The 25,706-nt window shown below is 33.3% G+C and overlaps 1 protein-coding gene across 3 annotated transcripts in view; it reads right to left on the bottom strand.

Moving 5' to 3' along the window:
• LOC123674708 (E3 ubiquitin-protein ligase RNF19A-like) overlaps positions 1-25,706 on the bottom strand; it is an 84,178-nt gene that overhangs the window by 25,390 nt on the left and 33,082 nt on the right. For 2 of the 3 annotated variants that reach the window (XM_045609703.1, XM_045609704.1), the window contains 3 exons: positions 4,342-4,568; positions 2,124-2,242; positions 660-855 (listed from right to left, as the gene is read on the bottom strand). In XM_045609703.1, the coding sequence (XP_045465659.1) occupies positions 660-855; positions 2,124-2,242; positions 4,342-4,507 (481 nt within the window). In that variant the 5' untranslated portion in view covers positions 4,508-4,568. The remainder of the gene's footprint in view (positions 1-659; positions 856-2,123; positions 2,243-4,341; positions 4,569-25,706) is intronic. The other variant, XM_045609705.1, reaches the window with a different exon arrangement.

The following is a 25,706-nucleotide window of genomic DNA, read 5'->3' as shown; positions in this document are numbered from 1 at the left end:
CATGTGGTTGCTCAGTTCAAAATGAAATTAGAGATATTTCTTCTTACAATCACCGATTTTTATGGGGGTTTTCACATAATTACCTCAAACAACAATCTACATGGTGGAAAGTAAATATTTTTAATTTGCGAATGAAAGAAAAAATATTTTTGGTAACTTTTCGTTTTTTGCAACAAAAAAAATTGATGTAACAACGACTTTGTATAAAGCACTGATATATTTGTTAAATATTCGTGAAAAAACCTACCAAAAATCATTACAGAAGAGGTAAAATTATAATTTCGTGAAAGTTATTTGCTTCGAAAAAAGAAGGAAGATAAAGTGAATGTAAAACTTCGTACACCGTACAAAGTTCGGAGCGTCAGAGGGGAAATGAATGGGTAACAAAGTTTGAATGATACGCAAAAAATCACGTGGTGGTTACCCCTCTTAAATTTATTTCAGTACGTTTTCAAAAATGAGCACAGAGTTTGATAAAATAATTCAACAATTTCAAAAAGTTGTTGAAACGTGTATCTTTCATGATTATATGTCGTCAAAAAATAATACACGGCATTGTTGCCATTGAAACTATTTTGGAAAAACCTTTACTTGTCGACGTTCGAAGGTTAGTTCTCCAAATAGAACGAAAATCACCTTCTTGGTCACAGGCTACTTACCGTTCGGATGAATGGGTTCCGGGCATTCGTGACAGGTGATGATAACACGTGATTCGGAAATCTCCACCCTCAGATATTGCTTCATGCATTGCAGGCAGGCTCGATGACCGCAACTTGCCACCTCGAAGAATTCCTCGGGGCCGAGTTCCGCGAAACACAACGGGCATTCTAGGGATGCAGGTGGAACGTCAGCGCTCTATAGAAAATTGCACAATGAATGATCGGATCCATGAAAAAAGAACAAATGTATAATACATATTCATCTTAGCAGTGAGAAAAGGTCATAAAACGTTTCCCAATAACGTTGTCAGACTTGAGATTCATTCCAAGTTTCACCATAAAATCAACATCACCAATTGGTTGTCCAAATATTCTCAGGTTTCGAATTTCTTATGTATTAGGTGTACAACTTTGCTTCCGCCGTTTTGCAATAGATTGCTGAAGCGGTAAGTGGTAGTCAAAATTAATAGATCGTAGATCTCATACAATAAGCTAAGATATTTGTAAACATAATGCGATCGAAATATGAGTCGATTTGTGTCTATATCATGAAGTTATTCCCGATTGAACATGTCAGCTTACGAGCCAAATTCTCGTCACTTGCGAGGTTTTAATTTTCTGCTTTAATATGAAGAAATCTGCGGCTGAGGATCATCAAATGCTCTCAAATACCTATGAGAGGCCGTTATCAGTGAAAGAACATGCCGAGAGTGGTTTCAACGCTTTAGAACAGTGATTTTGACATCGAAGACGAGCATGATGGAAGAGAGAAGGTTTTCGAAGCTGCAGAATTGGAGGCATCACTTGATCAAGACACGTGTCGAACGCAAGAATTGGCAGGATCATTGGGAGTGACGTAACAAGCCTTTTCAGAACGCCTGAAAGTCATGGGAATGATTCAGAAACAAGGAAATTGAATGCCCTACGAGTTGAAGCCGAGAGATTTTGAATGGCGTCTGTTTGCTTATAAACAGCTGCTTGCAAGGCAAAGACGGAACGGAATTCTGCATCGCATTGTGACTGGAGACCAGCACTTCCGGTCTTATGATAAAAAAATTGGATCGATTCGTGGATCGCTTCAAAAAAATCCCGCATTCTGGCACAAGAGGTATCTTTGGCGACGTGTTTCTTAACAATATTGCATTTTATTGAAGCAGCGTTAAATTTCGAACTACAATGGTATTTGCCCCTAAACTGGCACTATGACTTTTAATAATATCAATTTAAAAGAACAAAGGTATCATATCGCGAAAGGTTGACGGATAATACTTATTTGTCTTCGAAGAAAATAGGGATTCAAGCTAAATGCCCATCATCAGCCTCATGAATTATTCTTAGGATTTCTATTGTGCAACACTGGATCTTCGTCAACTCTCATACGTGATGACAAATTCGTGAATATAGCTGGCATTTCAGATCTTGAGGTTTTATTGATACACCCATAAAAATGTATTGGTTACTTACTTTAGTACTACCGGTAAACACGGAAGTTCTACTAGCTGCCTGATGAATTTCCACAGGATGAGGAAGGCCACATTCGACATCTCTAGATGAGTTTCCCGATCGAATATCCGCCTCTTTTTCTGCAAAAAATAGAGGAAATCTTAAAAGTTATTTCGAACTTGCAATACGGTCAAACAACAACAATATTAACGCTATTTTTAAAGGTGAACAATAATACAGAACTTAACTACATAATGGATTACATGATTCACTTGCAATATGCATGAGCAAAGTGTATATTGCTCATGAATATTTTGGGTTTATGTTTTTACGGCAGGTAGCCAAAATCATACAAATTAAATGAGAATCATAATTTGGCGGAACTAATAACTATCTAAGACAGAACCAGATAGAAATTTACAAAACGCAATTATGTAAATTATGGAATCTATAATATAAAATATAATATGAAAAAGTGAGCAAAGGGTCAAAGGAGTTTACATTTATATTAGGAACAGAGGTATCGGAAAATACAAAGAACCTAACAGTTCAAGAACACGTTGGGTATCAGAAGAATAAGGTGACTGAAGAACCTTCCAAAACAGGTAGGTTTTTCGATCGACAAAAGACAATGAAATAAACCCAAGAATGGAAAGGAATTTTAGCCATTTATCAAAGCAAACATTCTCGAAAAGGCTTCTATGTCGAAAAACTACTGCAACATTTACACTTTGGTTTTTTTATTTCCTTCTTTCTAATTTGAATGATTCAAACAGCAGGCACAAAAATGTGGTAACTTCAGAATTGACCCCTCGGACTTATAACTTCGAAATCAGTAAAACTTTGCGCAGAGAAATATTTCATTCAGCGAAACATATTACATGATTTCAATTGTATTATTTTACCTTTATCTTTTTGTTTTCAGAGAATGATTTTTTTAATCCATAGATCTTAAGCTAGAAGCATCAATGCTCTTATAATTTTCGACAAATGTTCTCACGTTCTAAACTGTAAATTGTGAAAATTTCAAGGATAAATAGAAAAAAAATTGCGTTGAATGATACCAAGAGTATTATTGATAATAATGAACAATTTTGTGAGCTTCGTGGATTAGTTATGTAGAGAACTCCTATAAAAAATTTTCCGAGCATAAAAGTGACTCTCTCCATTTCCCCCTGTGCATCCTTCAACGAGGTTGAAATTTCCACGGGGAGGAATATTCAGATGAAGTTATGACTAAATTAGGGAACCGTTGTCAAGACAGTTTCAACTCATTAAAGAGTAAAGATGGAACTAAAGTTTAAATCAGCGACTTCGATGAAAAATTCACCGATTTAATTAAATAGACTAGGCAATGCGAGTTTGAAAGAGAACAAATTAGAATTTCCGGGAAATTTTCAGCGAATTTGATGATTTCATTATCGATAGTTAATATAAAAGGATGTACATTAGGGAGTTTTGACAGCTGAATAAGGGAGTGCAGTAACAAATTATGTGTTATTTTGACATCACCTTATGCGCTGTATGAATCACAAATAAGGTTTTTTTCTCTCATGACCTGTTTCACCACCTTCTGTTGAAGTCCCAAATAGCCTTAACTTATCTAACAGATATCTAAATTGTGTTTCAGAAGTGTCGGATAGGTTGAAGTGGCCGGTAAACTTCCGGATAATTAAGACCTAGATCACGTGGAAAATATATTCTTATCCAAGAATTTCCTTCATGACAGGCGACATTATACGTAATTGATCGGTGTGTTTCGAATAAAAGTGAGGAGAATAGGTTAGGTAATTCAATATTTACAGAACTGCTTCTGGTGTGATTACTTTTTGTATGAACATGTATTTTTTCGAGTTTTCAGAAGACTGATTTGAAAATTTCCTTGCACAACAGCATTCTGGTCCTACACGAGCGTAGACAGAGGGGGTGTTTAGGGGGTTGAGGCTTCGGTTGAGATGAGACACGTTTATCCAGCAAGGGGACTTTAGTAGCAAGTGGAGAAGCAGGCCCTTAACGTAAACGTTTGTGAAGGGAATGGATACTCCGGTATGTTATAACCTTGAATTGACTTATGACAATTTTGTTTCTTTTTAAAGTTAGGTACACCATGTGAAACCAGTTAGGTTAGATGTGGTTAAACGCCCGGCTCAAAATTATTATTTTTTCTTCAATAAAATAAGGCTAATGAAATAAATAATAATAGATAAAAATAACACTATTGATTCGTGCTTGATCTTACCATGACTTCTTGAAGGTTTTGGGGTTGAACCATTACCTTGATTACGTCTTCGGTTCAACAAGGGACTGGAGTAGATGAGCTGGCGGATTGACCACCTTCCTGGGAATCTTTTTTTTCGCTGACCCGCAACGCAGGGCGTCGCATCTTTCTCCAAAGAATTTTTCATAATTATCTCGTGTATTTCCTATCTATTCCAATGCAATTGATGAGGGCATGCCTCGAGGAATCTGCAATAAAAAATAATTGTATTGTAGCAAAATAGCAATTGTTGAATTATTGTGAAAATCGTATATGTATGTAGGTATATGAATCGGAAACTATTGAGAAGACTCTGCTCATTACTGAACTCTTTCAGAGTATTTATACCTATCAAAAAAATTCCTTGAAAATTCAGTTCTACTCTCCCAAAAGTGTTTCCGGTTAGCCAAATTAACGTCATAATTTCATTTGAACATATTCAGCGAGTCTTATCTAATTATTTGATGCCTTTTTCGGCAAAATATTCACAAGTCAGCCGACATTCAAGCAGAATAATATTAATCAACTTCATGAATATGATGATGTTGAATGCAACATTTTTTGCCTCTAATGGTTGTGTAATTATCAGATTTCGAATTCGTAACTATATTCATCTTTTGAGTAGTAATAAATCAAAAGAAAAAAACTGATGTAAAAGCAGATGCTTTTGCTTCATTAAGAATGTCCTTTATTATAATTGTAAATTTTAGACCTCAAAATATGATGATTGTGTCCAGTATGCTGTATTATAAGATTATTACTTGTTAACGAGATACTAGGAGGCAATCCTCATGCCAAAGAACATGAAACGAACAATTTTCAAATAAAATTTTTGAAAATATGCAAAAATTATTTCGAAAATCGAAATCCATCTGGTATCTCAGTAATATTTCATAAGGCATATATTTGATTGATTCGGTCTTCACTTGATGAAAATTCATTTTAAATAAATAATAATAAATAAATTTTGTGGAAATTAGCAGTTTATTATTATTTATTTCATAAGGCATGTTGAACAGAATCATCATATTCTGAGCTCTAGAATCTAGAATTCGAAAACGGTCATTCTGAATGAATCACCCCATCGATCAATTACAACTCATGACAGAAGAATATTCCGAAATTCAATACCGAGTCCACAGAGAACTGGAAATATTTCATGCAGAGAATATTCTCCATTCAAATTTATCTATTCGGATGAAATCAATATTTTTTGGAACAAACAATTTTTCGAAAAATTAATGCTCGACGCCATGCGAAAACATCTTCTCTGTTGTATCCTCTAACAATTTGGCATTTTTCGTAATTCTCCTGCAAAAAAAAAAGCAAATATTCGAAATAAAGCAGTCAGTTCTCCGAAAAATATTCTTTGTTTCATAAGTTTATCAGATTGGAAAAGCTTAATTTTTTTATGAGTGTAAAACCCCTTGGATAATTCACTTTATTCATGAACTTTATTATCTCACACTATTCTATTATTCAACTGATTCCTAAATATCAGTTGGATTAATTAACAAACTTATAGCTGGAATATTCCGACTCTGAACTTACTCTGAAAATTTCAAATCTATCACATTCCATCCAAAATTCAACTTATACGGTCGAACAGAAACGATTTTGAGCTCAAATTGTTCATAAGCGAGTCGAATTCAATGGTTGCAGACCATTCCCGATTCGAAATTCAAAAATTGGAATAATTTGTGTAGATACCATTTTTCCCAAACGCCTTTGGCAAAAATGAGTTCAATAAAAATAACGCATAAAACTATTCAAGTACGGCAAAGTACTGATTAGCTACTTTAATAGCAGCCAATCGAAGGTTAATTACCCATTTAAATTTATCTCGCCATTCTTATCGCTAAAATGTCCTAGAAGGTTTTTTCCAGGATATATCTGAAGAGGAAGAATTCGTATTCCGAAATTTTTATCAGGATGACCGACAATGAGATCGACTTCCGTAGGTACGATTAAGGATATTCCAAAAAAATCTGGGTGGACAGACCTCGAATTTATATGAATAATTTACATAATGGAATACTGCACTAGTTATTAACTTTAAATATTAACAAACAGGTTTTCAGAAGACGAATAGAAAAATATTCATCTCTCATTCAATTAATCTGGTCTAAAACAATTGAAGGAAGACTAATATGAAGGGAATATTTGCATAATCACAGGGAGCAAATAATGGAATGGAAATTTTACATGAATATGAACCAGTTTTCAGTAAAGAACTATCCAAGGGTTTAGTTTCCGTAAGAAAAAATATAATTAGGAAATACCAGGCAACATTTTTCACGTGAATTGAATGTGAGGTTATCTCCATTCCTAGACAGAAGGAGCAAAGTACAGAAGACCAAAGTAATTCAATATAATGAACAATATATGTTCAATTTATTTTAGCAAAACTTATATCCACACTATCTTCACAAGATATGCAATAAAAAACCTTGTTATATTGAAGTTATATTTCTACAAATGACCTCACTTCATCCATCCATATTCTCTGGAAAATATGTTTCTAGGTGGTAAATAATGAAGAAATCAAATAAGTGAATAATATTTTCTTTTGAAACAAAAGAGCTTACATATTCCATAAATTTAAAATCCTTCGTCATCACAGCCATCAACAAATTTTTGAACAATATACATCAATTGTACTTTAATTGATTTGCTTTTCTTGTAGCTTTTCAAATAAATGCAAATCCCTAACAACAATGGTCCATAAAAAATTTTATTATAGGCATATTATCTGGAATGTTCTTCAATTGATAGACTCATCCTTTTGTAATTTAATTTTCATATCGAATTCATGTGAAATTGGGAAAGATATTGACAAAGGAAGAATAAATTGTTTGTTAATGATGGCCAACTTCAATTATTCATAACACTAGTAGTAAAAACCGAAATAGCTCTTCTAATTAATGATTAGGTAATATTAAGAATCTAACCTTTGTGCATATGTATAATTTAAACGAGCTAAAAAATACTTTAAAGCCTGAGAGGAAGTAAGGCACTTCTGTCTACTGATAATTTTCCATTTTAGAATTTATTTGCAGGTGATTTCGTAAATACGACTGAAGCCATTCAAAATTTTGTTTTCCTGATAATTTTAAAACTTCAGACTCATCTAGATTAAAATTGGTATCTTGATGACTATTTCTCTCGTCTTAAATTATACCAATCACAAACGCTCAATTTTGAATTACAAATCGTTTCTAGATGAAAAACTGTATGACAGCAACTATAAGCAGTTTTTTTGAGTTTATCCGATGCAAAATTTGACAACTGGTCTCGTGAAATAGTCTTGTCTAATACCGTTCGGGTATTCAATTTTACCTGTGCAAAAATCGGGAAAACATGTGGCTAAGTATTATTTTAACAAAAAGCATTCTTGCAAGTGCAAGAATCCTCGTTTTCGACACGGATTTTTGTTGCCACCAGCACTCATGCTTTTTGTTGAAATATTACTTAGCAACGTGTTTTTCCGATTTCTTCGAAAAAAATTGATGCCCTTATGCCATAGAAAATTCAACAAGAACATCGAAAAAATTACCCAATATTTCTGTGTCCATAAAACCGACTGATTGGTTGATATGAAATGACGATTTCAACTTCAGCGCAAAATTTCAAGTTGATCGCATCATCAGAACCGCGCGCTCGGAGGTTAGAGAGTTGTAGATCCAAGGGCGCTGAAAAGCGCTTAATACTCCTAGCACATCAGTGATTTCCTCTTTTATTTTTTTATTTTTTTTTTTGGGGAATCTGTTTCGCAACTTGAAAATATATTGAATAATAATTGTTTAGACGGATACTGGTTTATCCTATGTAGTACGAGTTCTATTGTATTCCCAATTACCTCTTGAAAAAATGATTTCCCGGATATCATAAAATATTATGGTATTGATATAATGTGAGTATCACTTGACTTGATTTCACTGGATTTTTTTGGAATACCTATTCATCGTTATAAATCGAATATATTCAATTTCAGCTTGCTGTCAACGGAATGAAAGTATTCCACAAGAGAAATCCATCATGTATAATGTTCATCCGATATTTTGATAAAATCATGTTGAACACGTTGAAAACACATTTCACCAACTGAATGGTTCAAAACATAGTTTGCAATAGGTTCCAACTAGTTGAGGGATGAATTCAAACATGAGAATAAATTATTCAAGGTTGTAGACTACTTTGCGCTGAAACTGCAATTCCGCTAGATGGAGCTACCCGAAAATTTTTGGTAGATTTGTACCTGACACACCCATTCTACTTGAAGAACCGCCTGTTTGGTATTTATTGCCCCTAATAAAATCTCAACTCTCGATGAAGGCCAGCAAAGAGTAAATTTGTGTTTCTGTAAACTTTAGAAATTCAGTTCAGATACAGTGGCGTATCCTAGGGGGGGGGGGGTTAAGGAGATCTATAACCCCCAGGAAGAATATCCATTATATGTAACAACCTTATATATCACATCTTATTATGAGTAAGCAGAATTCTAAATAATTATTGTACTTTTAGAACTAAAACGGATCGGGCCTAAGCCCATAGAAAAAAAAATGTTCGGAGTAAAAAACATAGATAAAGGGAGCATATGCCATTTTCAGTAAGCAAATTCTGTCCCCAACATGAACTATTAAATTTGACATTGAGCGCGCGGAAATGAAAACATATCAGTGATACGATATTTCACTCAATTTGCGAGTTCCTCCACAAAGAACGCATTTCTTATGTCCCATAGTGATTCATATTTCATATTAACTAAAAATATATTGAAATCAATACCTAAATATATCAGAAATTCAGAAAACAAACTTCAAGCGCGCCAAACGACCTGAAACAACCGATAACACTAGGAGAGCTCTGCTCATTATAAATTCGTCAATTAGAGAAAATATGGGATTCCAAATATTCAAATTTGCATATTTAATCGTGAAATACTCAAATTAATATATTGAATTCAATATAATATACATTCATAACGATATAAGAAATTTGTGGATTTGAATTTGAAAATATATCACAATCCGACAACGTAATTTAACCATGTTGGGGACATGTAAAAATTGCGTATACTCCTTCTATCTATGTTTATTACTCTATGTTCAAAACGAGTGCAACTGTCATCTGTCAAAGTTTGTCATAGAGTTTATAGAATATTGAAGCTTGCAGTAAGTTTTGGCGAATTCAATTAAACTCATATAAATCGACTTTAGGAAATACACAGTTGAGCTTAAAACCCATTAGTTCCTTCACAGCAGGTACATCCAACGCTGGAATCGATTTGCATAAAGTCGAATACAATACGAGCGATGATAATGAAGACAAATTACGATCCGATTCGTCTAATTAAAATTTTACAATCGAAACAGTTGTAGGATCCTGCCCCTTCGTACGTTCCGTTCGCTAAAACTGAATTATTCATTGGTGCTAGTTCACCTACGGACCGTTTCGCGCGGTACGTCACCCTATGCGGGATACCGTTCTGTCCAGATCCAGACTCGAAGGACTAACGGATCCGCCTTAATGTTAGATAAATTTGCTTTTAATTCGTCATGCTTGGCGGCAACGTGAAACTGTAAGACGAATACCATACCGAATTGCAATGATCATCTTGGTTCTACTCTGGGCATCTGCTGTGAGGACTACACGGTTGTTGACATTTCTATTTATGTATATAACTTCGTGCTATTTATTTCTATGGTTGTGTATTTTCGGATTATGGAAGTTGCAGTGCATTCGCAAGAATTCATAAATTGGGGGTTTTGAAGATGCTGTAAATTTTACACAAGGTTTAATTATTCTCCATGTCTCATTCTGTATATCAACATTCTCAACTCATTGAGAAGAAACATACGGAATATCATCCTTCAACTTTTAAATATGAAATGAAATAAATTAATAGAAATTCGATTGAAATTTTAATTTTCAAAGATCTCGAATTGGAATTCAACAGTTTCAGAAAGTAGAAACATTATTATTATAATTATTATAAATGAAATATCATCATATTGTTTCACGTTTTGTTTTTCCATCGAACAAAAAGAATGAAAATTTTCATAGAATTGATTCATTTCATTCGAGAATCAAGATATTTGATGTACCGTCTTACAAAAGATTTCCTAGACGAATATATCGTTCAAATCTAAATTATAGAAAAATACATGAAGGAGAATACAGGGTCTTTCAAATTGGCCTTTCATTATATTTCGAAATCTAGTGACTATTGCGTTTTGAAATTTTTAAAGTTGCTTGAAAAGAAGAACACCCTTTCATTTTAAATGAAAGGCTCTGTATTTTTAGGAATCGAACTTCCGAACCTCTGATGCAGTAGTTTAAAATTCCAAGAATTAGTGCATAACTTGGACAATAACTCCTAGAACCAGAATTTTTCAAACAAATTTTCATTGCTCATTTGGTGTAGAACCGATATAAAGAAAAAGTAAAGGATGTTTCATTCGAAATAATATTGTAGATAGATACACAAGATAATGAAATGTATACCTTGTATGTTGAATATTTTTAGCTAGTCAACTGTGCAAGTAAGATCATATAAGCAAGCATACCTAAATTCCAATTGAAAATAATTATAAATTAATTGAAGTAAATAATCGATGTCACCTTAACGTAGATAATCTGAATTATGGAAACGTAATTAAAAAAAAACATTGGAATAGTAATAACGTCTTGCGGTTTTGATGAACAAATCACGAATAATATAAAAATTGCGAAATCACTTCATCAGATATTCAATTTCTGTTTATCTTTTTCTTTCTTTATATGTGTAACCACGAATGGTATAAAAATTGCAAAACTGCTTTATCGGATATTCTATTTATGTTTATCTTTTCCTTTCTTTATATGTGTAACTGACCAAGTATATACAGCAGACCTTGCCATTTAAACCCAATTTAGGAATTGAAAGTTACGAGACATAAAAACTTCAATGATCGTTTCGTTGCATTTCATCCAAAACGTTCTTAGCTCTTCACAGCAGGTCAAGGTCAAGACTTCAATTCAGCATTTTCATTTAAACAACTAGCGATCAATGGTTATCACTTCATATAGAGGATTTTCAACTGGATTTTGTACTGTAATAATAGAAATATACATATAATGAACAATAAACAGAATAAATAAAATAATAGCTCCTAGAATATTTTGACTCGAAAGTGAAATATACACACATCGTAATGAGACTTGGCCTCCGCTATCAATTCTGAACTTATTGAATGTAACATGAAAACTTCTTGTGTGTGGAATCTTCACTATCTCATCACTTAGATGAAAACAATAAACCAGCAAAAAATGTTTCTTCTTCTTCAGCTCTCTTTCATCCAGTGTCGGACATAGGCCTGTTCCAGTTTTTTCCATGCTTCTCTGTCTTTTGCTGTTCTCAACTGAATACAGGTGTATTCGAAGTTAATCAGCTTTCAGGGAATAACGTGGAAAATACAGGGACATCCAAATTCTCAGTTTGACCGGTCAAGAATAGTAGCCCTACATCAAAAAGCTTTGTCAAATTGTTAGATTGCGCAACGTTTGAATATTCCATGGGCGCATTGTGGCCCGTTTCCTGGAAACATGCAGCGTTGCCCGGAGAGCGGTGCTGGTCGACCCAGAATAACATCTGCAAGGGAAGACCATTGTACTGCAAATTTTACTCGAAGGAATCGAACGGTATCTGTAACAGCCCTTCGATGTCATTTTTTGAGGACCTATAGACAGGTAGTCTCAACCAGTACCATAAGGAGACGGTTGCATTCCTCATATTTAAGGACAAGAAGGCCTTGATGGTACTCTTCAAGGTCTTCTTGCCCTTAAATATGGGGACTATCATCTGGAAATAGAGCCACCCGTCGACAATGGGCAGAACACCACCAAAACTGGCTTTTACCACAATGGCGCAACATACTTTTTTGTAACGAGTCACGATTCGGTTTACAAAGTCATAGTCGACGAGAAAAGGTTTGGAGAGGTCCAGGCAGACTGGAATGACTCAGTTTCGCCCGGGAAGTTGTGCCCTTTCAAGGTGGATCAATAATGTGCTTGGGGGTGTAATGTTCGGTCGCCGTATCCCTCTTATTATAGTTTGACGAACAATGACTGGTGACATTGAACCGATCATTGATTGTCTGCACAACGAATTTTGGGATAATTTCATTTAACAGGATGATAACGCTCCACAATGGGTACAAAACATTCTTCAAGAGAAAAATATTCAGAGAATGAGCTGGCCAGCAAACTTGCCAGACATGGATCCAAATGAGCATTAGGGAGAGCAATACCCAATCGCCAAAACCCACCTCAAACTTTTCAGGAATTGAGTTGAGAGCTTCAGGAAAAATGGAATTATATATCTGAAAATTTCATCAATTATTTGATTCGTGGAATGCCTAGGCGTAGTGAGTAGTTGATTGAAAGAAGAGTTGGTAATACGGACTATATTGTAAAATAACTATAATTAATCAAAAACAAATAATCGATAAATTTAGATTTTTTCTCATTATTACTATTTTGTCTCATCCTGCATAAAGCAAAAAGTAACAAAGATTTTCTGTCAAATATATTGCAGTTGAAAAAGGGGAAAATATTCATCTCATTTCCATAACATAGACCATTTATTTCTTGAGACACCTGAGGGGGGCCAAGACTTTTGACGATGTGTGTATATTCATGTTGTGTTTCGTCCTTAATTAAAATAGTCACACTATTTTATACATCCGAATTATTTATCGTACGTGTACAATAATACCCAACAATTTCATTTTTTATCGATGCTATTCAACTAATGGAATTTCGAAATAACTCAAAAATTGTCGACTATAACATAAATTGCCTATATTTATGCATTGTCTTATCATAACAGGTAATTTCCAGAATTCAATAATATATGTTAGTTCCATACTAGAACCGAAAATACTGGAATTAAATTTAATTGGCTGACTTATAAATATTATCGCATAATATTGCAATATTTTAATGCAGGTGGAGTTTAAAATTATGCATTGAAATCTACATTTTCAATATTAAAATTACTAATGAATCAATTTTTTTATCAAAGCTAATCGCCAAGCAAAAATCCATTTTTTTCATTTTGTTGTTGATTTGTTGCTATTGTTGCTAGGAAGATTAGCCTTGAATTCTTGGAAAAATTAGAAAAAAACTGGTGAGTTGGAGAAAGGTTTACATCTAGTTAATACAAAATTATCAAACGACTAACAATTTTCTTGAAGATTCAGTATCATTTTTGGAAAAAGAGTGAAAAAAAAATTTTTTATTACACTCAATAAATAACGAAACAAGTTCATTTTCTAGATTCGACTTGGCATATGCTGGCAAGATCTCGCGTTGAAAGGAATGATTCATATTTTAAACGACCCAATGAATCAATTCGACATCTAATATTAAGGACACAATGAACACATAATTCTCGGAATATATGACTTTTGCCAAATTACGCAAGGCTATTTTATCGATTGCAGTTGCTGAAAACAACGCATCGATGTCAAATTATATTCTTTGAGCTTGCTCTACGTGTTCTGGCAATTACTCAATTTGTTTTCATGAATAATATTTGTTCCACAAATTGGCACAATGAAAAGAGTCGGCAAAATTCACATTAAAGTTTACTAATCATATTGTCTATCTGAACCAGAAAGTTGCAAACGGTAATTCCAAGCTCTGCCTACGAGCAAACTAGAAGAAGTTTCATTCGACTTGTACACTCCACGTGTTATTTATTGGAAGATTAATAATAACATTCGAACTAGGTAGTGGGAGAGTTAAGTATACATTTTTTCATCATTGAACAATTTTTGTGAGAAATAATTTTTAACTATGATTTATTTCGATTCTTGGATTTCAGCTATAGTTTTCAGATAGTTACGTCAAATTACAGAAATTATCGGAAATAATAAGTCGATAAACAATTATATTAATTAGAGTTAGGAAATTAAATTATGTTTCGTTTTTACGATGCCTAAAAAAAATTGATGAATTTGAAGAATATGAAATAGGGTTCGATTTCGTTTTCCTTAGAATAAAGATCACTTATTGAAAATAAAACATATCCGAATAAAATTTTGAAAAAAAAACCATTCGTTTCTTAAAAGTTAAATACATCGATTGAATTTATACTTCCTTGATCAAATCAGACAATTTCTTACAATCATAAGACACTTAATATTATTACCATTTCAAAGATCTACTTTCACTTTCTTAAACAGGGGACTTAGGTAACTGAGAACGAAGTTATTCATGTCTCTTTTATGTTTTGCTGAACTAGGCGTGATGAATGAATTAACATATTTACATAATGACTTCGTGGTGATATGTGAAAAATTTTCATTGAATAATCTATAAGGACTACTATTTTGTTGTTATGTGGTTAAACACATTTTGAGATTCATGATTGTGTGGTTTTGAGTATACAAGAAATTATGAGTTGATTCGTAAACTTTAAAATTAATTGATCAATGATCAATATGGTATAGTTAGCGATTTTCGTACCAAATCGGTACAAACTTCTCTCAAAATTAATAATAAAACAAACTTTTCTTAATATTGCCATTGGGATTAAAACTTAATTAAGAAATTTTTTAGTGCAGTTCTAAGAACATGTTATATCGTCTGAACGAGAATTTCATTTTCTTTCAATACATCTTATGTTATGCTGGTCATTTCATTTGAAAAAATCCACTTCTTATAATTTTAGTATGATTCGAGATATATTGGTTATCCATATACAAAATTTCGGGATTCTAGCATTTTATGTACCGACGTAATGATAGATAAAGGGACAAGGAAGTTAATACATACATAATCAAGTGACTACGACAAACCGAAAAGAGTAATAATATACAGGGTGTTCTATTTGAAATATCCAAGAAATCAAATTTTCAATGAAATCGTATCTTCCGTAACACGTAACTTGAATTTTTCCAGTTGAAGCTTGAAATTTTTCAACATTTTTATAGTGAACAGCTCGAAGATGAGCATCATAATAATCATGTTAAATGGCAGGACATTTGAGCCCCTGATTCCTATTCACTTTACGGTCCTCTACTCGTATCTTCTCTGAAACATTGTCCTCTACGTTGCCAATCACCCAATCAATCAATAGATGTGATAATGCATAGCTAATTACTTCATTGTTATAATATGAATTAATAAACAGAAATAAACGTTTTTCACCGAAACGAGTCGATAAAATAGAGGCCGATAAAGCTCTTCGAACACAAAAAAGACCTTTGACATTTATACACACAGAAATAACTAGACCTTGAAATACGAATAATAAGTAACAATTGACTGTCCACCCGCAACCAAGAATTATAGCCAGAAGAACAACGAAAACTGCTGATAAACAAAGAGGGAATAAGACAACTCCGAGCTTATGCCGAACAGTCAATTCCTTTGTTTACACGATCTCTTCACAAGAGGCTTATTAATGAAACATGTTGCGTTTGCTTCGCCTTCCTGTGATTTTCGTGATATACTTTTCGAATCACTCGATAACAACAGAAAGATTACGTTATCGATATTCACGACCGAACTTGATGCTGAAACTTTGTATTCATACTTGATGAGAATAGAATCATTGTTATAAAAAGTACCAGTTTTAATTGAATTGACTATTAGATGAAGTATTATTTCTACTAATACAGCACTTCGATTTTCGTTTTATGGTACTGTGAAACATTAGCGAACATTAATATTATCATAGGATATATTGGTAAAACGTTATTAGCAAACAAGGCAGTTTGTAATGTGACGTCAATAAAACGCAACAAGCGAACTCGCGTATGTCTCAACTTCAATATTGCGAGGATATCACTCTTCGTTTTCTTGTTATAGTGAGTTATTAACAGGAATTGTCGAAGAAATTTGCATAGCCTCTAATCATGATGGCTCGAACTCTGAAGGAATTTTACAAGTGAAAAAAAAAGACGTGAACACTTTTGGTTCAGAATATAATAAAGCTCTCTCAAAGACTCTGCCAAAGTTTATATTGCTTTATGCATTGAAGCAAGGCTTTAATAATTTACATGCAGGGTGTTCTGATTTGTTTCCGACAAACTGAAATGGGTGATAGATCACATCATTTTAAGCAAAAAAGTTCCTATGAACATGGGTCCGGAAATGCTTCGTTTCCGAGATACAGGGTGTTAAAGTTGAAAAAATAATTCGCGTTTTCTTTAATATGTTTTGACTGCTTCGAAATCCTTTCATGAAATTATTCCTATTCAAATATTAAATTTAAATTCATTTTGAAAATTTCTAAGGCGAAATGCATGCGGATTTTCTATTGCCCACTAATAAGTAGAAGTGGTATGCTATGTAATTGTTGTTTTTAAGTGTTCTGAATATTCTGTTTCCTGAAATATTGCGTTGTTGGGATGCTTTACGAATACTGAGTTTTTATTTTCTTCGAAGGTCTGTAAAATCCTATTTCTCTGTAGATGATTTCTTCTTTGTATGCTTCGTTCGGGCCTTTGGTAACCAATACCATTTTCCTGTATTTGTTGATAAGCTATTAACTTAGTTAACTATAATTATAATTAATGACATCTGAACCTAACACACTTTAAATCTGTCATTGTGTATAGCCATTTTAAATCTATTGCCGCAACAATTGTTGAATGTAGAACAATCAATCGAAGATGTCATTTGTGCATTCAACAGAATGGTGGACATTTCGAACACCTTCTTTAAAAATTATTATGTTATTTTGTTTTGTTCTAAATTGTTAGTTCTAAAAAATATTTAATTTGTTTCTACATGTTTTAGAGATTACAAAAATATGGATTTGGCTTTAAATGCGTTTTTCTCTGAAACGGTTGCCCATAGCAACTTAAATGAGTTATACCTTTTTTAACAAGAAAAGTCAGGGGAATCGATTTTTATAGTCCAGAATGACGTACAGGGTAGCACAGAAAAGTTGCTACGGTTTAAAGGGGACGAAATGATTGCCAGTGGCGCCCTCTAGAAAATACAACCAAAGCGACCACAAATTTGAATTTCTCATCTCAAAAAACCCTATGTACCAACTTTCATGCAATTATTTGGAATCAGTCGAAAGATATTTAAGAAAACGCGAATTATTTTTTCAACTTTAACACCCTGTATCTCGGAAACGAAGCATTTCCGGACCCATGTTCATAGGAATTTTTTGCTTAAAATGATGTGATCTATCACCCGTTTCAGTTTGTCGGAAACAAATCAGAACACCCTGTATATCGTGTTTCTCAAACAAAAACCCAATAGGTAGTGCTAATAGTAAAAAAAAAAAAATACTGTGTGAAGTAAAAGTTGGCGACACCACTAATTGCAATTGTAAATTTTCAATATTACATATAATTATATTTTTAAGTATCAGATGCTTCATATTATTTCAATTTCCAGCTATGGAAAAATTTTTCGTTCAGAAAGCCCGACAGCGATCCCAACTCGTCCGCCTTCGAGTACTTTCGGGAAACTTCGCCATTGGCCGTTGCGATCAAGATCGCAGGATTGCAGCGCATGAGCAGTAGTTATTAATGATATTAACGATAAAGATTGCTTTTTGTGGTGGTGAAAATTCGTTTTTCTATATTGTGTTTGCTATATTGGGTTCATATCTTTATTTGGAGAATATCTGAAAGTGACAAAAGCCGATAAGTATATTTATCTAAATGATTTTTCTCTTCCATTTACAGATTGAACTTTGTAAAATCTCATGTACAGAATCTTTAAATGGGACTAGGGTATTTGTTAAAATTTACAGGCAACATTCCCAAAATGATCAAATTATAAAAGACAAGATTAACAATAATCGTTAAAATTGTGAGGCTAGTTGACAGTAGATTTGTAGAAATGTCAGAATTATTATATTTTTTTAGCAGGTTATACAAAATATAAAACATACACTAGTTCACCGATTCAGTAAAATATCTAACTAAATTTTATAAAAATCAGTTTTACAAACAACGATCAATTAATGAATTAAGTATGTGACTAAACATTCAAGTTTGAATTACCTCATCAATAATGATATTCAAAATATATTTCCATAGACTTGAAAGATAACCATTTCATTAACAGCTTCGATTCCAGTTACAAAGATTCCATTAGAAGAAATTTTTCTTGCCTGAACAATACCTACATATCAAAACTTATTGACGAAATCCATTGAGAAGAGATTGTTTGTCCTGGCTGACAAGAATTGTTTTGTCCGCCGATGAAATCATCAATAAGTTTGTTTCATTGAAAGATGGACGTATTCATTCAATGTATAAGACTTAAATTTATTTTGAATTCGGCCAATAACACTAAACCAATGTTGTTCAGAATGGTCTGATGTGCATTTTGCATGCGGAAATTTTAAATAATTGGCCAACAATTTTTCAAAAAAGATCACGCATTTCAAAATAAAACTATTTTTTTATACCATCATACCTACAATCTATTATAATGGTTTGATCCACTGGGATAAAAAAAATTAGACTGAATTTTTTTATCTTCGAATTAGAAAGCACGTGTTTATGTGATTCACTTCTTTATAGATAAGAAATTAAAGAGTGCTGTTGATGAGACTGGGTTCTTATTGTCAGTTTAATCAGAGAAGGGTTCATATGAGATTTTCCTTTATTCTATATAAAAAAAAGTTACAACGATTTTATACCCCCTTGCGTACAGTCATTATTATGGTATAATTAAAGCTATAGGTCAACATGATATATTCACCCACAAAAGGGTCATTCTGGGATGTGTCTACTGGCGCTTGAATTCAACTCTATGATCCCAGACGAACATAGTAATATAACAATCCTGAAGGGCAAAGTTCAGATGATGGCTCTCGGAAGGAGCAAAGAGATTAAAAATAAAACTATAACCTTTTTCGAAGGATGAAAATAGAACATCACCTATTGGATATATATACTCGGTCTTTATTTGATGGAAATTAATTTTAAATAGAAAAAACGATAGTTGTTATTTATTTATTATTGTTATTATATATACTGTGTAGCGAAATAATTGTTATTTATCGAACTAGAATATAATAACTGTCCTTTCATTTTCGACTTGGAACATTACTAAGTGGATGATAAGACAGAATTCATTATGAAGGGTTTTAAAATGAGAGGTTTGATTTCGAATTTGACAAAAACCTCGCCATTACTAAAAATGGAACGACACATCACACATCAATTACGCTATGAAATTATTAAAATTTTCACAGTTCGCAAAACTAAATCTCTTATGTATCGTCGTGAAGCACCTTCTCGACAGACAATAGTAAAACTGGCGGAAAATTTTGAGCTCTTCGGACAAGTGATTGATGTGAAGAATCGAAAACGTGTGAGTTGCTCACGCTGCGCTGTAGATGCTATTGCCTTATTCGAAAACATAAAAACACAAGCTGGTTGATCACCAGCAACCTCGTAATTTTGCTGATCGATTCCTTAAAATGCATCAAAAAGATCAGGATTTTCATTGAAAAATCATCTTCAGTGATGAGGCCCATTTTCACTTCGGAGAGTAAGTAAATAAAGAGAAGAGTCGCATTTGGGTTGGAATGTGGTACCCAGGGGCGAAATGAATGAAAGCTCAAAAGTTCCCGACGTTAAGTTATCGTGTTATATACATTGTTTACTTGTTGTTGCGGTATTGTAGCTCGTAGATATATGAATTTTTATTTTCGACGAGAAGTCGTAATTTAAAAAAAAAATATTTGTTGCTTTTAGAATATGTTTGAAGCAATAAAACATCGAAGTTTGTTGCTGCAATCGCTAATCTGACCGTTATCATGGTCAAGCTGAGTCAGCTAGAGTTTTTATTGCAACATTTTCTGGAGCAAATGACTAATTCCTTATCCTCAGAATTATCTGTTGTTGTTTCATAATCATGTTGGTACGTTCCTTATTGCCATTTTTATCCTGTTTAAGATGAATTTGGGTGAACAATATTTATAACTTTGTTTGTGCTCAAAGTCAGGTGTGCGATATGATGACTAACAATTAGCTATAACAATCGAATAAAAAAAATAATGGGTAAATCATGGTACGTGTGCTTCGTAACGTATTAATTATTATCTATTTTATACAAATCAATGATTCAATTGATGTTAATGAAGTATTAACGATCGATAATCGTTTTCAGATTGATTTTTCTTTTAACTGTTTTGATTGTCCTGATTTTTTGGTTATTTGTATTTGACGATCAGTGATGACGAATATAAAAGTTACATAAGGTCGCGTAAATGATTGTATTTTGGGTTCAAAAATATTCGATTGAAATAACTTAATATTTCCTGTTCAGTTCAATCTAAAGGGTGAATTTTTCGAGGTGAATCAGTTAATCAAAAAACATCTTATGGAAACAAGAAACGATGGAAAATAATATCAGCCAAATGACCGCTACGGTTACAACATCATACCCTTTACCAAAAATTTTTCATGACCAATTCGCACATTTGCGGCTCTATATCCTCGATAACTTAGAGAATTCCACCTTTAAGGGCTTGAATCGATTGTTGAGCATTGGCATGAACTGTATCTTTCACGGGGCCCCAAAGGAAAGAGTTCAAAGATGTTAGATCACAAGATCTGGGTGGCCAGATTGTTTTTACCTGTAAAAAAGTTTCACGACCAGAAAACATTCCTTGCAAAATTGCCATTTTTTCGTTTCTTTCGTAGCACGTATCTTGTTGGAAAAGAACGTCGTCCACACCAATATTTTCCATTTCCAGCCATAAAAAAATCATTAATCATAGCTCTGTTGCGCAATCCATTCACCGTAACAGCTTCATTTTCGAATAAGGCTACAGCAGCAATATTCTCAGTTGTTCTTGAGCGACGCACACGGTTTCGATTCTACACATCACTAACTTGTTTCAACAGTTCAAGTTTTTCCACCAGTTTCACTATTGCCGGCCAAGAAGGTGCTTCACGACGACTCAAAACTCAGTTTTTCGAACTGTGACTATGCAAAATTTCTTCCATTTTTGTCGTGAATTTTAATAATTCCAATGCATTGTTGGTGTTTGAATCGTTCAATTTTTCAGGTTAGTCAAAATGATACCTCTTTATACTCTATAACACTCTTTATAACTCTCGAATTTCCTATGGTTCCGAAGAAGTGAACTGCTCAAAACTTTGGATGAAGCTTGAAATTCATATTTTATATATCCAACCAAAATCTCAACCCCGTCGGTATTGTGCTCAAAGAATATTGGGCAATTTTTTTTCGATGATTTCGAATAGAATAAAACTGTTCTGGTTCTGGTGACGCGCACAATATTGCATTTTGAACGAAGCCTGTAATATTTTTTTAATATATGAACTTCATCTCAATCGAAACCACAATTTTCTGAAATGTTGTACAGTGTAAAATTAACTAATCTCTGTTTTCTGGAGCTTTTTATTTGAAAAGAAAAATTAAAATGTGTTTCAGAAATCCAAAATTACGCTTGACGTACAATTTAAGTGTAATATTTGAACCCTGTGTTAACTGTTCAAATAAAAGGAGTTAACCCTTTCAGCAACCCAAATGACGCTTGACCATAGAATTGACATCTGTCAAGTTGAATTTTACGTTGATTGGCCTTTCAGAAACCAGCTGTAGTCTCTTAACGAACTTATCGGCAGCATTCTAGTTACGAAATTATCTTGAAAATTTCAAATTTCTAGGTTTGTTAGTTCGAGAGTCATAATAATTGAGTCCAATCTTATCTTTGAGACCATCCCTGCTTAAATTTCGAAAATGACAGATATATCGACAAAATGATATAGTGATTCAAAAACGAACGCTCAAAAATAGTCCCTCTGTGATGGTGAATGCAATGAATTTAATAAAACTGCACCACTCAGCTAAATGTCAGACGCAAGTATTCATTTCCTGGATCATTTCAATGAAAAATGAAATCGAAAAACCGGCAGACCTCTGAACATTGCCGGTTCTCGGAATAATATTCGTATTTTAACAAGAACGGATTGGCATGAATATGAGCGAAAAGAATGTCTTTGTTACCAGATTGCGTTATCTGGTGAAACAACAAGCGAATCGTGTATTTCAGTCGTGCTCAAATTCTGCGTCGTAACGATATACATGAAATAAATCCTAGAAACGCCGAGATTTTGACACGATGAATGTTTATTATTCATCTGTCAGTTAGAATTCATTCTCGCTTGATTTATCCTACAGGAAACATATGGAAAGAAGTTGCGGATATTATTTATAATATATTACATAAACATATCACTGATTTTTGATTGTTTGGGATGCACCTTGAAACAAGTGTCGAATTAAAATAGCATAACGTACCTATATAATTTGGAAAATAACACAGCAAGCATATTTTTCCTACCTTTAGAAAAAAAATCATAACATTTTATCCATTTGTATGAATAATGATAATGAATAAGAGAATATTAATGAGTTATAACTTCCGCCCATAACCAAGAGGTTGTTGGTTCGAATCCTCCGGTCAGATAAGAAATTTTCTGAGCTATTGGTTAAAAAATTCACGTTTCTGAGATAAAGAATATTATAATGATTCATTCAGAAAAGCTAAGTAATTCGATGCTATATTTGTTCGAAACTAAGTTCCTAGGCGAAAAAACTAAAAAAAAAAACTAGCTTGACAAACAGTTTGAATTTTCAAACCTGTAACCATTTTCCAGTTTGATTTGAATTATTTTTCAGAAAGATCGACTTGAGTTTGACTTAAATTCAAGTCAAACTCAATTCAATCTCAAACATTCAAGCCAAACATGTGCGTACTTACATACCGACAGACATACTCACAGGCAGGCATACACGAAAACAAATTTGTTCATGATGGTCTGAAATGCTTTTGTTAGCGGAAATTTAGGGATCAGTGATCCAAATTTGTAAGTATTCATCCCAAAAATGTCCACAAAGCAAAACGAAATCTTATATTTATGATTCAAAGTGGATCTCCTACAGAACTTGAACACGTCATTGAAAAATATCAATAATGGTGAATTTTTGATGAATATCTAGCTCATATGGTAGATAAATGGAAGTTGAAACAGTTTGTCAGACACGTTCATTTATTGATACCAATACGTGTGCAACGTACAGAGGATGCAATTACATAAACATAGAGGATGTTAGGAGAGTTTTTATGTCGAGGGTGTTTCAATTAGAACAAAATATATCAATTAGCCAAGTTTACAAATTGTTTAATGGATTATGTCACATATGGAATGGTGTAGTAATTAGTGTATACTTTTTTTTGATACAGAACAAACTTCGTTATTTGATCAACACATAACGAAAAAAAAAAAATTATATCATATCAGAACTTGAATCACAGATAAAAAAAAAGTTCACACAATTTCATAATTCCAAGTCTAGTTAATCAAATGAGAGAAGCTTCCTAATTAGAAAGATCCGAGAGAAATCTATTTCAAAATACATAGGGATACAGAAGTAGGTACCAGAATAACAATAATTATTGCGTTAATCAAGAAATGAAAATGATGGTGTGCAACGTCTTTGATCGAGATAAAGATACTAGTTGACCTCTAATCACGTATATACGTGAAATGAAAATCTCTTTCACTCACTACAAGGAAGTAAGAATGGTTTATAGCAATAAAAATATATGAACTCTTAAATCAGAGCTGATTGCTGGAATTTCTTGATATCTTAATATCCCTTCTGATAAATTAGTTATCTACTCTACCATGTAGGTATGTACCCATATGAAATATCGAATAAACACAAGTCACATATACAGGGTGATTCGCTGCAAAGGCCTATTAGACGTTTATGGAAAACTAACAATTTTGTGCTGAAAATTTGCATGTTGGAGTTTGAGACAATGATCTTTCTTCCAAAAATATTTTCAGATTTCTACAACTTCCGGTTATACCGGAAACAGACTACTACTTTCTTATTTCACATGACACACTCGGTATATTATTGCATCGTTAGATAGCTTTTTTGACGAAAATTTCAGCAATATGCCATACCTTGGGTGAAAACTCAACGGTTCATCAGTTAGTGAAATTCTTATGAAAAATTGCTGGCGACGAGGATTCACATTTTTTTAATGTTTCTGCGTCTAATAAGCCATCGCGGTGAATCACCCTGTATAATTCACGTGCTATTATTTTTATATCTGCCGTTTTCGAACGTTTTCTAGTGTTGGAATTGCCTTCTGCGATGAGTGTTAGACGATATTTTCTCTATTTCAGTGAAGTTTTGTGAAATATTGTCGAAATTCAATGCTAAATTCAGATTATACATCCTAGTGACTTTTGTATTGTATCTTGGCAGTTGGTGTGACTGTTACGAAAATTGACAGATTACGGAATTCCAATCGTACCTTTCGAATTTTGAAATAATTTATAATTACGCATTAAATTCGTGAATTATGTCTGACGAAATCGATTCAATATCACCAGAATTAAGAGAAATTGCGAATAAAGTTGAAAATCATTTGACTTTATCTAAATTATATTATATTGACACTTGATGTGTGTTGAAATTTGATAGGATCGAAAGTCAGTGTAGACAACCACAAAAAGAGAAATATACCTAATGTAATGTAATGAACTCATTGCCGCATTATTTTCAGTACTGTAATGAACTCATTACGATACTGAAATAAAGCAAGATTCTTTCTCAATGAGAATCATCCTTAACATTTTTCATTTTTGTTTTGGTTAATCACCCAACTGTTCTACGATTTTTCTATAGTTTGTTTAATTTTTTCATCTCAATAACTAACAGGGTTTATCATTGAAAATAACCCAGGCCACATTTGAGTACATAACTCAAAAATTGTTTCTTGACTGTTGAGAGATCTCATTAGAATGCAATTGCTGACTTCTCCTGATTCGTATTCGTGGGTGGAAATAAAATTTACTTGCTGCCCAAGAACAAGAGATATCTCTAGATCTCAGTCGATTCAGTGTCGACAATTTTATGGCAGGCTTACGTGACACTCCACAAATGCAATCCGGTCAAATCAATTCAACGACCACGTGAATCAACAAGATCGATTTCAATCTCGAAGCTATTGTTTACTTGATCGATTTTGTTCTAACTCGAATTATTTTTACTATGTATTTTGGAATAACGTCAGAGGTGATATATGATCTGTATTGAAAGTTGTCTATTCAATTTGATCAAATGAAAAAACGTGGAATACGAAGATGAACTAGTTTATTCAAGTTCGTTCCCTGAACAGATGTCGATCAATAATTTCGTCACAATGTCTACAATTTTAGAATTTTGAGCCGGGAATGGCTCCAAACGATTCGACTCACTGATAACGAATTCGGCGAGGTAAAAATCAGGAATGTTCTTCCAACTGACCATAACTC

The sequence above is a fragment of the Harmonia axyridis genome, chromosome 3, assembly GCF_914767665.1.
Source record: "Harmonia axyridis chromosome 3, icHarAxyr1.1, whole genome shotgun sequence".
NCBI classification, from domain to species: domain Eukaryota; kingdom Metazoa; phylum Arthropoda; class Insecta; order Coleoptera; family Coccinellidae; genus Harmonia; species Harmonia axyridis.
Note: the sequence above shows the minus strand (reverse complement) of the source record. Positions and strands in the feature narration are given on the sequence as shown.